We start from the raw sequence: 14297 nt of genomic DNA on the forward strand, positions 1-14297 counted from the left end.
AAGAAAAGGGGGAAAGAGTTACATCAAGCAGGGAATGATTCTCTCTCAGCAGGGGCTGTTCCCAAAATACAAGCCACACTGACAGGGCCTGGGGGAAAAACTTATTTCAAATGTTTAGGCGCTAGGACAAAAATGCATTCCAAAATTCTTTGGGGCCAGATTCCAGGTTTCAGAAAGTATCGGAAAAACAGTTGCCTGGGATTTCGCTTGTTCTAACTCCCAAGGAAGTACTATACCTGGGCAGGATTGAATAAAACACAGAAAAGGCCTTACCTGCACTGGAATTGGCGTGCAGCTCTCCTGCTCTGGGGTTCTTGGCTTGTGAGGTGGGGAGGCGGACTCCTTGTGTGTCAGAAGATGGGATCTTTTCTTTCGCCGTTTCTTCCGGGACTTGCCACGATGCATGGCTTTCCTGTAGGCTGGGGCGATTTTGCCCTCAGTTGCGTAGGCCACATTGTTGGGGATCTGATCGAGGCTACAAGACCGGCTGGCACAGAGAAGGGTATTGCAAAGGTATTTTAGATTAAAAGCGGCAGCGACGGAACACGGCCTTCTCTAGCTGAATTGAAAACTAAGAGGTATAATAAAAGGAGAAGTTAGAAGAAAGTCTACATCCTAAGGAAAACGAGTCTTCTTGGCCACAAAATGGAATTCCAATTTGCACAACGCTTGGCACTGGATTAAACGAGACACTGCATTAACAAACAAAAATAGTGCAACAAACACTAATTTTAATTTAGGTGACCTAAGTCCATTTCTTAAAATGTATATTTTGCATGGTCAAAGTACAAAATACATCTCTCTCCTTTTCAACAATGTTTTGGGGTTAAAGGTGTTAAAGTCTATTGGGAGTGAGGGGGATGCAATGCTGAAAGAATTGCCATTACTCTGAGTTGACCTTGTTTGACCTCAGAGGTGTGGTCATGTTTACCATGTGATCTCTGATAGGCTAGGATCATTCTGGGAGGGAGAAGCAGCCCTAAAAAGGAGTGGGAAGGGGCAGTGGGAGGGAGACAGGGGCTTCACAACAGCCATCAACAACTATGGAAAAGCTACAAAAACGGGATTTTTCGGTAGGAGACGTTTTACTCTTTGTCCCAATAAGCAATTCTTTCTTTCTTTCTTTTTTTATTAAAGATTTTCTTGGTTTACAAAGTGTGTGTAATGTCTCTCGTATTTTTCCACAAAACATTTTTACAGATCAATTTTAGCTGTTGAGACATTAGGGGGGGAGGAAGTGGGTGGGATGGGTGGGAGGGGGGGTGGGGAGATGATGTTTCTATTTTCCTTAATATATGTAGGATTTGGTATCAGCATCGCTTGTGTTGGTTCTCTGTTGTTTGCTTGTGTTTCTTTGGCCGTGAGAGGTTGCGATTGGCGTAGGGTCCGATTGTTCATTTGTGGTTGGCTGTGGTGGTGATTATTTCTTATATATACACAAACCCACCAATGGATGACTGTTCAGCTCAACCCCATGTACTTTGTGCTTTTATCAGAACTCAGGTACAAAATAATACGCAATAACTTGGATGTACCCTACTCTGCAGCTTCCCATCCTTTCTATTACTTAAAGCATTCAAAGTCATTTGCTTAGGCCTCGTTCATACCTCACACTATTCCAAACCATAGTTTAGTGTGTGCTTCCCCAATTACTGTGCTGCTCCTGCTGTGCTCAGCTAAGCCACAGCTTGGGCTTGGCGTGCCGTCTGGGAGCAAACCTTGGTTACAGCTTGTGATTAAGGCCAGGTTCAAAGGACACGCCAAGCCAAGCCATGGCTAATTTCAGCATGGCGCAGCAAAAATGACGGCAGGAGCAAAGGAGTCATGTTCTCCATGCAAGCCTGCATAAAACACACCAAGCCATTGTTTGGCTCAGCATCACAGGAGAACTAGGCCTCATATATAATTAACTCCATTGCGAATATTGGGTATTCAAAGGAAATCCTGTTCCCAGGAGACAGGGTTAAGATGGAGTAGAAGATGCATTCTAGAATCAAAGTTCCCATCCCGCAATGCAACTGAGATTTGTGGCTCTTTCTGCACACTGTGTGTTACAGGGGAGGCCTTACCTGAATCGTTTGGCGTCAGCAAGAAAAGGCCTCTCAGAATACGTAGGGCTGAACTCCTGGCTAATCTCACCTGCAGGGGAAAGCAAACAAGGCCAATACAAGCCACGGTGAGGCAGGAAATGCCAGAGTCATACCCTCTTCTGGAGGATGTCAAAACCTAACTGCCAAAAGAGCCATGAGATCACCAAGAGGGACTGTGAGTATTCTGTTTCGGGAGATGTGGGGAGGAATCACAATTCTGGATGGAAAAAAATATGCAAGCCAGAATCCAAATAATTGCATATTTGGTCTCCATGTCCATGGGAGTTTAGGATTTGTGTCTGAAGGGGGAGGGACATGCTACTGCATCACAAGCGGCTTCAAAATTTGGAGTGTGTTTCAGGAGCAGTTTACAATACAGCAGTGTTTTTCAACCACTGTTCCGCGGCACACTAGTGTGCCGCGAGATGTTGCCTGGTGTGCCGTGGGAAAAATTGAAAAATTACTTTATATATAGTCAATATAGGCACAGAGTTAAATTTTTTAACATTTTCTAATGGTGGTGTGCCTCATGATTTTTTTCATGAAACAAGTGTGCCTTTGCCCAAAAAAGGTTGAAAAACACTGCAATACAGCATAGGAGAGAACAGCTCAGCAGGGAAAAAGGCTCCTGGACATGCATAAAGTAGCCCTGTTTTAACACTCGTGCCTCTTAACTGTTGACCTTTCCTAGGGTATTCTAACTAAACCGCTTGTATTTCCCAGATCTTGAGCCCCGGAAGGGTTACATATGTTTGGTTTCTTTTATTTACTGCTGCATAAAATGTTATTCTGACACACCAGCTCCTTATACCTCAGCGGTTGGGGTCCTCCTGCAATGGCCGGTGAGTGAAGCAACAGCAATCATGAGGCATGTCTGCTGAACAAGTTTCCCATTAGCTGGGCTGGTGGGGTTGCAGGTCTGCTAGGGGGCTTTGATGCAGAAAGCTACAGCTACAGCTCCACCCCCAGCCACAATCCAATTTTAGCCCCCCATCCACTCAGCGTTGCAGCTCCCCACTTACATTCTGCCTGGGCAATGATGGAGATGGAGGCTAAGCTCCCTTCCCCACTGCCTTCCTTGGCAGTTCCTTTGGCAATCACGTCGCTCAGAATCTTCCACGGTCCCTGGAACACATTTTTCTCTAGATCCTCTACTTTGCAAACGCTGCTCTTTTTCTCAGCCACCACCTCCTTCAGTCCTTTATCCGTAGGAAGCTCCTTTGGGTGCCCAACAGTAACAGGGACTGGAGCGTCTTGGCAAGCTATTTCCATTACGGCCATCTCCTCCTTTTGCTAGAAGGCTGGAAGATAAATTCCACACACACAAAAAGAACAAGCCATTAGAACAGATGCCCTCTCGTCATAGAACCATAGTACTGTGGGGTAAGAAGGGAACCTTGAAGGTCATCTAGGGCAACCCCCTGCAATGCAGGAATCTCAACACACGGTCCAGACCACACACTATTGAGTTCTCCTTCCCTCTCACAAACACACTGACGATGTCTGATAACAGGGAGCATTCACTAGCGGGGGAAATGCGCAAGGTGGCCCCATGACACACATGCGGGCTACAGACCCATCTCTCCCACTTGCTCATAATTCACATGTCCCTGTCAGGCAAACCACACATGCACACAGGCCACACATTCCTATCTTGCCCCCTCCCCCCCCCAAACACACACCAGCTATAAATACATATCTCTCCCAAGTGCATCTCTCACATAGATGGGTGCCTGCAAGAAATTGGGGGGGGGGATCCGGGGGGATCCAGGGGAAGTAAAACACAGAAAGGGTGGAACGGGCTAATTTCTCACCAAAAAAACAAACAAACTGAGAAGGATCGTGCCTGTATGTTTTGCCTCGTATCTCAGATACCACTACTACTATTTTATTTTATTCATTTATTCATTTTATTCATTTATTTTATTCATTATAAGCCACACATCTGACTGGGTTGCCCCAGCCACTCTGGAAGGCTCCCAACAAAGTATTAAACACACAATAGAACAGGCTTCCTCAAACTCGGCCCTCCAGATGTTTTTGGCCTACAACTTCTATCCTTCCCTCTCACCACCCAGAACAGGAAGGAAGGAAGGAACAACCGCCTTGTATCCACTGCCAAAAGTATCCTGTTCAACAGGAATTGCCAATCCCGTGCCCACGGGCACCATACTGCCCCTGAAAGCTTTCTTTGCTGCCCCAGCATGTACCATAACCCTCAGTTTCCCAGTTTTGGTTTTAAGCAAGTAAGTTCCTAGCATTTGCAGGGAAGTTTTTAATGTCTGAGGTTCTATTGCAGGCTTCCTCAAACTCGGCCCTCCAGAAGTTTTTGAGACTACAATTCCCATCATCCCCGACCACTGGTCCTGCTTAGCTAGGCATCATGGGAGTTGTAGGCCAAAAACATCTGGAGTTTGAGGAGACAAGGGGCTGTTCCTTCCTTCCTTCCTGTTCTGGGTGGTAAGAGGGAAGGATAGACAGACACATTCCCCCCTTCCTTCCCCCACCTCCATTTTCCTTGCTGTGTTACATCACATTAGAAGGTTCAGATCTGGGCTGGTTGCCAGTCCTGACTGAGAGCATTTTATTGCTATTTAGCGTGGGCGGGTGGGTAGCGGAAGACTCTGGGGAATAAGAAACCGGGAAAGGCATTCAGGGAAGTGGGGACAGTTCTCCTATACTATACCATGTGTGGAGGAGCTTTTTAAAATCTCATGGCGCATTCCTCCTCTCAAGCTGACCTTCCATCTCTCCCCCCGCCCCCTTTCTGCCCTTCAACATTCAATGTTTGAACCAATTTAGACCTAGGGACTAAATTGGAAAGCTCATACAGTCCGCCAAATGTCTGGTTCCTTTCAGACCCCTCCAGACACACACACACACCCAGTGCAAACATGAGAATATATTGGAGGAATAAAGCAAGGGTTTTAATGCAGCTGTGACTGGGCATCAGTGATGGGTCACCTTCCCCACAAACGAGGGGGGAAATGAGGCTTGTCAGCAAATACTGGTGGGCATTGTGAGCAAATACTGGTGGGCATTGTGAGAAGGCTGATCGCCGAAGAATTGATGCTTTTGAATTATGGTGCTGGAGGAGACTCTTGAGAGTCCCATGGACTGCAAGAAGATCAAACCTATCCATTCTCAAAGAAATCAGCCCTGAGTGCTCACTAGAAGGACAGATCCTGAGGTTGAGGCTCCAGTACTTTGGCCACCTCATGAGAAGAGAAGACTCCCTGGAAAAGACCCTGATGTTGGGAAAGATGGAGGGCACAAGGAGAAGGGGACGACAGAGGACGAGATGGTTGGACAGTGTTCTCGAAGCTACTAACATGAGTTTGGCCAAACTGCTGGAGGCAGTGAAGGATAGGCGTGCCTGGCGTGCTCTGGTCCATGGGGTCACGAAGAGTCGGACATGACTTAACGACTGAACAACACAACAATTGTGAGCTATGTCTTGCGTGAAGTGTTTCAGTGCAGAGATAAAAGAAACACCGCCATCAGAGTCCTAGAGAAACTTTCTTCCCTTTTTAAGACTAGCGACTGGCTTTCTTTTCTTAACATTTAAGGTTTTTTTTATATTCCATATTTGGTAGCTTTCAGTGGCATACGGCTCTGAGCTTTGGACTAAGCGAGCAGACTCTCCGTGGCAGGGAAAGGAACTGCGGGGCACACTCCTCTCTTAGCCACAACCGCAGCTGTATCAAACCGATCCGGCACCCGGCCTCTTGACAGCAGAGAATCCTTTTCCTGTTTCGCAAGGCTCTTTCGTGGCAGGGTGCCAGCCAGTTTCCCAGCCTCTCCCCTTTGGGCTTCACGCTAGCAAAGGGCACTTCCCTGTGCCTCTGATGAGCCAGAAGCAGAATGGGGGAACCTCCGGACACTGCACCCAGCCAGAGTGGGTCTTGCGATAGACGGTGTCCTGTCTCCGGCTTGCAAGCCTTGTCCAGGCTGGGCACCCCATCTCCCACCACTTCCCGGCACAGACAGGTTTCCAGACAAGCAGAGGTGGTGTCGGCTGGCTGGGAAGGGTGTGGCAGAGGCTAAATGAAGGGCTGTACACACACTTTCTCAGTGCTCCTTCCTCCTGACCACACACACAGTACAGCCTTTTTTCTGTTTTTTAGGAAGTCTGTCCTCTTTAGGCATTTTTTAAAAAATGCACTTCTGCAAACCTTGGGGTTCCCTCAAACAAGTAAGATACCTCTGTTTTTTTTTCAGTGGCCCTATTTTGGCTACAAAGCTGTTACTGGTGGAGCGGTTTAGTCCCGTATTGTTTATTCTTATTTAAACAGTTTATATATCCCTTAACTCCCATGGTGAATAAGTGGTTTATAAAGACGCAATGCAAAAAAAGAGAGATGTTGTTAAAACTATAAAATCTCCATTAAAATGCCTGCTGGATGTTTGTTTGGTAGGGAGGGGGACTGTCTGACTTCAACTGGAGGAGAGTTCCATAAAATTGTGCCCTCAATACTAAACTCACAGCTCCTGGTGGATACAAGCCCTGCATCCAAGCCATGGGGGACAACCCCCAAAAACATCAGTGATCGGGCAGGCATATAAGAGATTGGGCAGTCCTTGCAGTATCCTGAACCCAAATTGTTAAGGGCATTGCAAATTAATACAAGCACCTTGAACTTAGCCTGGCAGCATATAGATTTTTGTTGTTGTTGTTGTTGTTGTTGTTGTTGTTGTTGTTGTATGTGGGGTGTTGTTGTTTTTTAGTCTCTATAAAAATTTATTTAATTTTCAGATTTTGAAATTTACAAAAATGGTCCTGGATACCATGATGGTCTCTATGGGATCAAAAGCCACAGAGAAAATGAGAAGCAGAGTCAAACTCCGGCCACAATCCCGCCCTTGCCTTTACCTGACCAGCAACGCTTACCTTTCCACAGTCTCCTTACGATTATTGTTTAGTAGACCATTTTAAAGCTGCCTTTTAACTTCAAAAAAATGCCCAAGGAAGTTCACAATATAAATGAAATTAAAAATAAGAGCAGCAGTAAAAATCATTTTACCGGTAATTTAAAAAAAAATCTGCAGATGAAAACAAATTCAGATTCAAATGATGGGACAAAATGCTCCCCACACTGGGGGAAATATCAAATGCTTGCCAGAAAAAGAAGTCTTCACCCTGGGATGGGGCCAGACACCTAGGCACCTTTCCACCTGTGGCCCTGCTGAACTTACTGCTTCAAGGTCACAGCTCACCTTGATCGTTCTGGCTTCTACCTCCCAAGGCTGCCTCTTGGTTTTGCACCAAGTGACAGCCTCTACCTGAGGGCCTGCTTCTGCTGCCATCACTGTTCCTGTAATGAACGCCCACTGCCCATTTCCCAACACTGGTAATGCACTCTGGGCAGGGTCTCTTCCCGTGTTCTAGCTGCAAAGCTACCAGGTATGAACGGGAAGTCAGCTCGGCCTTTTTTCCCACTGAAGCTTCCCTCAAGTGTTTCCAAGTGCACATCGTGCAAGGATTCCCTTCTGCATTTTGAGAAGGGGGAAGTTAGGCCTCAAAGGTGAAACCAAGTCACCTGATTGCCGTATTGTTGCAGAGGGAAGCGGTGAGGTTCTCACAAATCACCACTTCATTTTAGTAAGGCCTCATCTACCTGAAAGAGAACAGGAAGCAATGGCCCTCCTTGTTAAAATAATATTTAGCTGCTCTTCCTGAACCTATTCAGGAAGATACAACAAACAATAGGGCGCTGTTTCGGGGGTGACCTTATCTACAGAAGGGAAGAAAGGCTGCTTCCTCTCTGCGAGATGCTTTTTACCCAAAATCGAAAGTCATTGTTCCTTGTCCCAAGGTAACCCCTGCCTATCCAAACAAGGAATCCTACAGTGCCTGAGCTACACATTCCTGTGTCAGAAGAAATAAAACACTTGTGGCATTTTAGAAGTGCTAACAGACAGACTGTTGCAGAGGTGGGCAACCTGTCGGTCCATGGTGTGGATAATCTGCCTGATGCCATAGTCCAGATAGAGGCAAGGATGGGCAGAAATGCGGACAAAAGTGATCTGGATAAACGCATCCAGAATCAGAGATGGGGGTTTCCATTTAAAATGTTAGACTATCACATCCACACTTCCTGAAACAATACAGGTGGCGACCATTTTGCTTGCGTTCAACTGATGCACGGGTTGTTTTGGACCTGGAAGAGGGCAAAACGGGGGGGGGGGGTGCCTTGTGCATGCTCCACCAAATCATGTGAATGCCCAGAATGCTGCCCCCTCACAAATAGGGAGTTGCCTGTATCCAAATCAAAGCACAGCCATCCTTCAGCATCTGCACTTCTTTGAACTTGCAGTTCTCAAACTAACCCCCCAATATTTTTTTTACAAGAGTATGTGTATTAGGGGAAAGTGTGCATTGCAAGCATGCATGTCATTAAAATGCATTATATCAAGGAAACTGCTTGCAGAAGTGTGTGTGTGTTAGGAGAAACGTACACTAAAATCATGGTGTTTTTTTTGAGAGGAGGTTCCTTTTCCAGGTCAACTGATGTGCAATTGTAAAGAACAAACTTAAAACTGGAAAGATGATAAAACATATAAACCAAAACCAGCAAATTGATCTATTAATCCTAACTGGGTTAAAGGTTGCCCTGTTAAGAAAGGGGTTGCTCCGTTTAATTTTTACTTAAATAACAGCAACCATGGTATGTGGGAAAGTGGTGGGTTAGCCTTTTCTCATCACACAACACACTCAATGAAAGCTGCCCCCTCCCAGAGATGTTCCTCATCATGGCACCTATTTTGATTGCAGGAGAAAACCAAACCACACATTTAACACATTGTATAGTTTGGCCCTGAGTCTACAAGGACCATGAGCTGCTAGCATCCCATTGCTGCATTATTAATCAAGACATGGAAGCTGAATTTGCAAACCACCAATTCTGGAATGCTGTATGTGCTTTCCAGCCTGTGTTGCATTTTTAATTTTACACATCTCAGGCAGAAGCAGGCAGGAAACATCTGGCAAGTAACTACAGCAGCTGTCCATTCATCAGCAATGAGGTATTTGAAACTTGTGTGTTGTATCCCCGCCCCCTTAAGAGAAAAGGTTTCAATCCAGAGTAATACAAACAAGCAATTTGTACCTTGTGTCTATCTTGGCAAAACTGCATCTCAAGGATCAGCAATTTAAGTACGGTACTGAGGACTGCTTTAAGCCAGTCACAGGGTGTTCCAAAAAACTACAATTTCATCTTTAATACACAACCTTAATACACAGTGGACTTGAGCCCATGAAACCTTATGCCGTAATCAGAGTCCTTAAGGTGCCACAAGATTGTTTGCTGTTTTAACCCTAGGTTTGTAAACAACTGATCACCTGGGGTGAGTAGGAATTGTCTCCAAGTGACCAAGTGGGGAAGAGTTTGTAAACTGAAAGAGAATTAGTTTGTTTTCATCTTCAGACTGAAGAAGATGTGTGTCAGCTGGTAACTTATGTATAATTATTTACAAGACTAAACCATATTACAAGTTTCTCAAAATATATCCTATAATGTTAAGGAGAAGCACCAAGCAGACACAGTATATGCTGGATTTTAATATACACAGGTAATCTTAAACTGCTATTAATAATATTTTAAAGACTATTACATTTACAGTTTTGTTTTTAAAATGCAAATAAGGATTGGCATGTCTTTTCATTGCACAGCACGTTGCCACAGATTTGTAGGGGGAAATGCATGAAACTGGAAGCCAAGAGAATATCGACCTGTTACGACTCAGATTGACTGGACATCACACCCACAGGAAGAAAAACAAAGTATAACAAGCCACTGAAGCTTCAACCACAAGAGCATATGAGGAGCCTTCTGGATCAGGCTCATGGCCCATCCAGTCCAGCATCCTGTTCTCACAACAGCCAACCAGATGCCCATGAAAACCCATATGCAGGACCCAAGCACAGGAGCACTCTCCCCGCTTGAGGTTTCCAGAAACTGCCATTCAGAAACGTAACTGCCTCCGACCACAAACCACAGAAACCCTACCAAGCCCTTCTGTGGTCTCTGAAACTCGACCAGACACTATCCAGACCATATTACCACTTCAGCATTAACTTTGTTTGATAGAATGCTCCACATTGAACAAAAATGCACTACTGTCCTTATGCTATAGCAAGGTTATGAAACTCAAAGGTCTGTACATTTTTTGCTGGCCTTGGTAGCAAAGGCAAGACCTGTTATCGTTAGCATCCATCCCTCGCCATGGGGACAATTTTCTATGCCTGCTTACCGAAAAGCCGCATTATGTTCTATGGGGCTTACACACCTAGGTACCTGTGTACAGAATTGCAGCCCTGACCTCACACTGCACCTCCATGGGGAGTCAAGGACAATTCCCCTTCTGCAGCTCTAAACCTTAGGTACTGGGGGAAGGGATTACAGTAGTACCTCAGTTTAAGAACAGTCCTATTTAAGAATGATTCGGTTTACGAACTCTGCAAAACCGTAAGTAGTGTCCCGGTTTGAGAACTTTACCTCGGTCTAAGAACAGAATCCGAATGGTGGAAGGGCACCAGCGGTGGCAGGCCTCATTAGGGAAAGTGTGCCTTGGTTTAAGAATGGTTTCAGTTTAAGAACGGACTTCCAGAATGGATTAAGTTCGTAAACGTACCACTGTATTATTAGTAGTAATAGTAGCAGTATACCACCCTGTACCTGTAGATCTCAGGGCAGTTCACAACATAAAATTACAATATGAAGAACACAAAATACATAGTTCCAGTTACAGGTAGGTAGCCGTGTTGGTCTGCCGTGGTCAAAACAAAATAAAATAAAAAATTCCTTCCAGTAGCACCTTAGAGACCAACTAAGTTTGTTCTCAATAATCCACAACACAAAGCACACGAAAGCTCATACCAAGAACAAACTTAGTTGGTCTCTAAGGTGCTACTGAAAGGAATTTATTTTATTTTGTTTTGACAAAATACATAATAAAAATAGAAACAAAAACAACTCAGTAATCCACAACACAAAGCAGCCAGTCCCATCTTTCCTCTCTAGGTTGCAGACAAAGTAAAGCAAACATCTTTTCTATCACTATGCTGAGCTCTCTGAAGGGCAGTGCAATTGAAGGGGGTGATTTCTCTACCCACCCACCCAATGTTCCAAGCTAGAGGGGAATGTTGGGGCTCCCCTTGCCATCGCTGCCTTTGGGCAAAAACTACTGTAGCAAGAATGGCAAACAGAAATGTAAACCCAAGGGGGAGAGAGATGCATGTATCTCTCCAATGACACTCCTCCTCAAACTTACCTTTTTTTCTTTTGATAGGTCTTTGGCCCAATTGACAATGCCTGCCTCCCGTTTTTGCGGCTGTGTTAACTGCTACACTTTGCCTAATTTTCTTGAATGCATTTATTTTAAATTCTGATTTAATCTATATTAGACATTTCTAAAAGAAACTGAAAGCCAAGGTAAAATCTTTGTAACTATCAGACCTCACATTTCTGGTGTAGAGCCTGGCAGCCTACTAGCTTGCTGTTTGAAAGCTTCTGTAGTCAAGAAGCCTGTTAGTCCTGGATGAAAAGAGCTGCTAGACGAAGGCATATGGGCTATGCTGTTATCTTTGAGCTACGGTAAGTAAGTTAAACCGAAGGAGGTGTGTGCAGGTAACCTGGGAAAGGGCATGTAAAGGTTCAAAGCGCACAGGAAATAAAACTCCTCACATGCTGCTCATCAAGGCTTACCGAGAGACATAACTTGCTACGTGCTGGAAGGTGCATTCAAGGTTATTTTCCTTTCTCCATCCCATCCTTCCTCCAAGGTTCTCACAGTGGCACACATACACCCCTGTAGGGTAGGTTAGGCTGAGTGACCCAGAGTCATCCTTTGGGGCTTTGAAACCAGTCAACCCAAGTACAGTGGTACCTCAGGTTACATACGCTTCAGGTTACAGACTCCGCTAACCCAGAAATAACGCTTCAGGTTAAGAACTTTGCTTCAGGATAAGAACAGAAATCGTGGTCTCGTGGCGCAGCGGCAGTGGGAGGCCCCAATAGCTAAAGTGGTGCTTCAGGTTCAGAACAGTTTCAGGTTAAGAACGGACCTCCAGAATGAATTAAGTACCCGAGGTACCACTGTATAAGCCCACTCCAGTCACTGCATATTGCAAGGATAATACCTAGTGGTTTATTTACAAAGTCCCTAGGGCTAGCTTTTCCAGATCCACAAAGGCTAGCGTTCAGCAGGACTCAAGAGGCAAGAGCATGAAAGCAAAAGGCATGGGGGGGGGAGCAGTGCCCAATAAGGTGCTGTGGGGGGAGAAGAGACCTATCTATATACAAAACACGCACACGGGGGGGGGGGGGAGGCAGCAAGTAGCAAAACTTTAAGGCAAAGCGGAAAACAGCCTGCCTGCTTTTTAATTCCTTCACCTTCCTCCCAACTTTAATTCTGTTAACTTGGGCGACAGCTCCGTCAGCAGAGCAGGAGACTCTTAAATCTCAGGGCCATGGGTTCGAGTTCCACACTGGGCAAAAAACTCCTGCCTTGCAGGGGATGGGACTAGACGATCCTCGGGGTCACTTCCAACTCTATAAATAGTCTATGGTTCTAAATTCTCAACAACAATGGGATATTAGCTCCACCAAAGGCATTATGGAGAACACCAGGAAAAGATAGGCATAAAATTTTACAAGGACAGGAAGAAATATCACGGACAGAATAATTGCCACAAACAGGAAGAACAAGGATAGTTTGAATGCTTCACCTGCAGGTTTAAAAATCATTTAATGTGTACATACAAATGGAAGCCATTAAAACTGGAGTTGTGTAACAGATTGCTATTTTGACTTGAGCATAATTGAAATTAATAATAGTTACAGGTAGGTAGCCGTGTTGGTCTGCCGTAGTCAAGACTAAATATTTTCCCCTTCCAGTAGCACCTTAGAGACCAGCTAAGTTTGTTATTGGTATGAGCTTTCGTGTGCATGCATACTTTTTCAGATAGAAATTAGTAAGATTTTGGAAAGCAGAAATAAAGTAATTCATCAAACCATGAATTCTAGCATGCGGGTGGGGGAGACACCTAAATTATATAATTTGGCATCTGAACGATTGTAATTGTATTCTAATTTGGCATTGCTATAATGAGGCTATTATTGGATTATTGTAATTGAAAACTAAAAAAAATTATTATTTCTTTAAAAATATTCTAAATTCTCATCCAGAGACACTTAGGAGGTGGACAACAGAAACGGCCAAGCTAGGCAAGCAATAGCTGCGGCAAATTAGGACTCCGCACCTGGCACGGGGGGGGGGGGAGTTGAATAGTTTGAGAGAGCTGCGATCCTTCAGAGACTACAACTCCCATCATCCTCGGCCACCGACCGGCGCTGTTTTCGCACAGGATGGAGGAAAAGGAAGCCTGAAGGAAGTTTTGGCTGAGGAGCGCAGAACATATATACACATACACACACGAACATACCCCTCTAAGCCCCGAATAGCTGACTGAAGAGACGAGGGGCAAACTAGCGGGAGAAGAAAATAAGTTTTTTTTTGGGGGGGGAGAAGGCTCCCTCCAGCAGCAACCCCTCGCGCACACGGAGAAGCAGCAGCAGTCTCAGGAAGCCCAAACACACCCCTTTAAAAAGCGGGGTGCGGCACAAACCAGAAACCCACCTGTCGCGGGGTTGGGGGGGTAGAAGAGAAAAGAACCACGGCAGACACTTCCGGCCTCCTTCCCTGCTCAGGCACGGACTGCCAGGAAGCTTAAAAGCGGACGCCTCAGGGCGGCAGGGCAGAGCCGGCCCCGCCCCGCAATCGCGCCTCCGCCCAATCAGACGCCGCTATTTCCTCGCAGCCACGCCCCTCCCCGCCCGCTTTCTCCCACGCTGCCTCGCGCCTTCCCCCGTCCACCTCCCCGCTCTCAGGGGAAGGGGTGTGGGACAAAATGGCTTCAGGGATAAGCCACGCCCGGAAGGCGAACAAGGCCGGCGTTGACGTCATCCGCGCGGGCGTGTTCCTCCTCCCGCCCCTTTCAAGGCTCTCCAATACCGCTTCCTCTTTTCTTCCTGTCTCTTTCTGATTGGTTCCTGGGAGCTGCCCGTGGTTTCCTATAACTACTTTGTAGTAAGAAGAAGTGCTGTTTTTCTTTTAAAAAAATGTTTAGGGGTGCTCTCATTTTGACTCAAGAAAATCACCATTTTATAGTTCAAAGCGGGAAAAATAAATACAGTAAATGGACAA

General features: G+C 45.6%; 1 protein-coding gene across 2 annotated transcripts in view; it reads right to left on the reverse strand.

Moving 5' to 3' along the window:
• The window catches only part of MAP3K14 (mitogen-activated protein kinase kinase kinase 14), a 36088-nt gene extending 22273 nt beyond the window's left edge, over positions 1–13815 (reverse strand). Inside the window, exons 1-4 of one of the 2 annotated variants that reach the window (XM_033170036.1) lie at positions 13731–13815; positions 3113–3391; positions 2070–2139; positions 274–487 (exon numbers count right to left, since the gene is read on the reverse strand). In XM_033170036.1, the coding sequence (XP_033025927.1) occupies positions 274–487; positions 2070–2139; positions 3113–3371 (543 nt within the window). In that variant the 5' untranslated portion in view covers positions 3372–3391; positions 13731–13815. Of the gene's footprint in view, positions 1–273; positions 572–2069; positions 2140–3112; positions 3392–13730 lie in introns of those variants that run through there. The other variant, XM_033170037.1, reaches the window with a different exon arrangement.
• Between the last annotated feature and the right edge of the window lie 482 nt (positions 13816–14297).

Source organism: Lacerta agilis, chromosome 14 (genome assembly GCF_009819535.1).
Source record: "Lacerta agilis isolate rLacAgi1 chromosome 14, rLacAgi1.pri, whole genome shotgun sequence".
NCBI lineage: Eukaryota > Metazoa > Chordata > Lepidosauria > Squamata > Lacertidae > Lacerta > Lacerta agilis.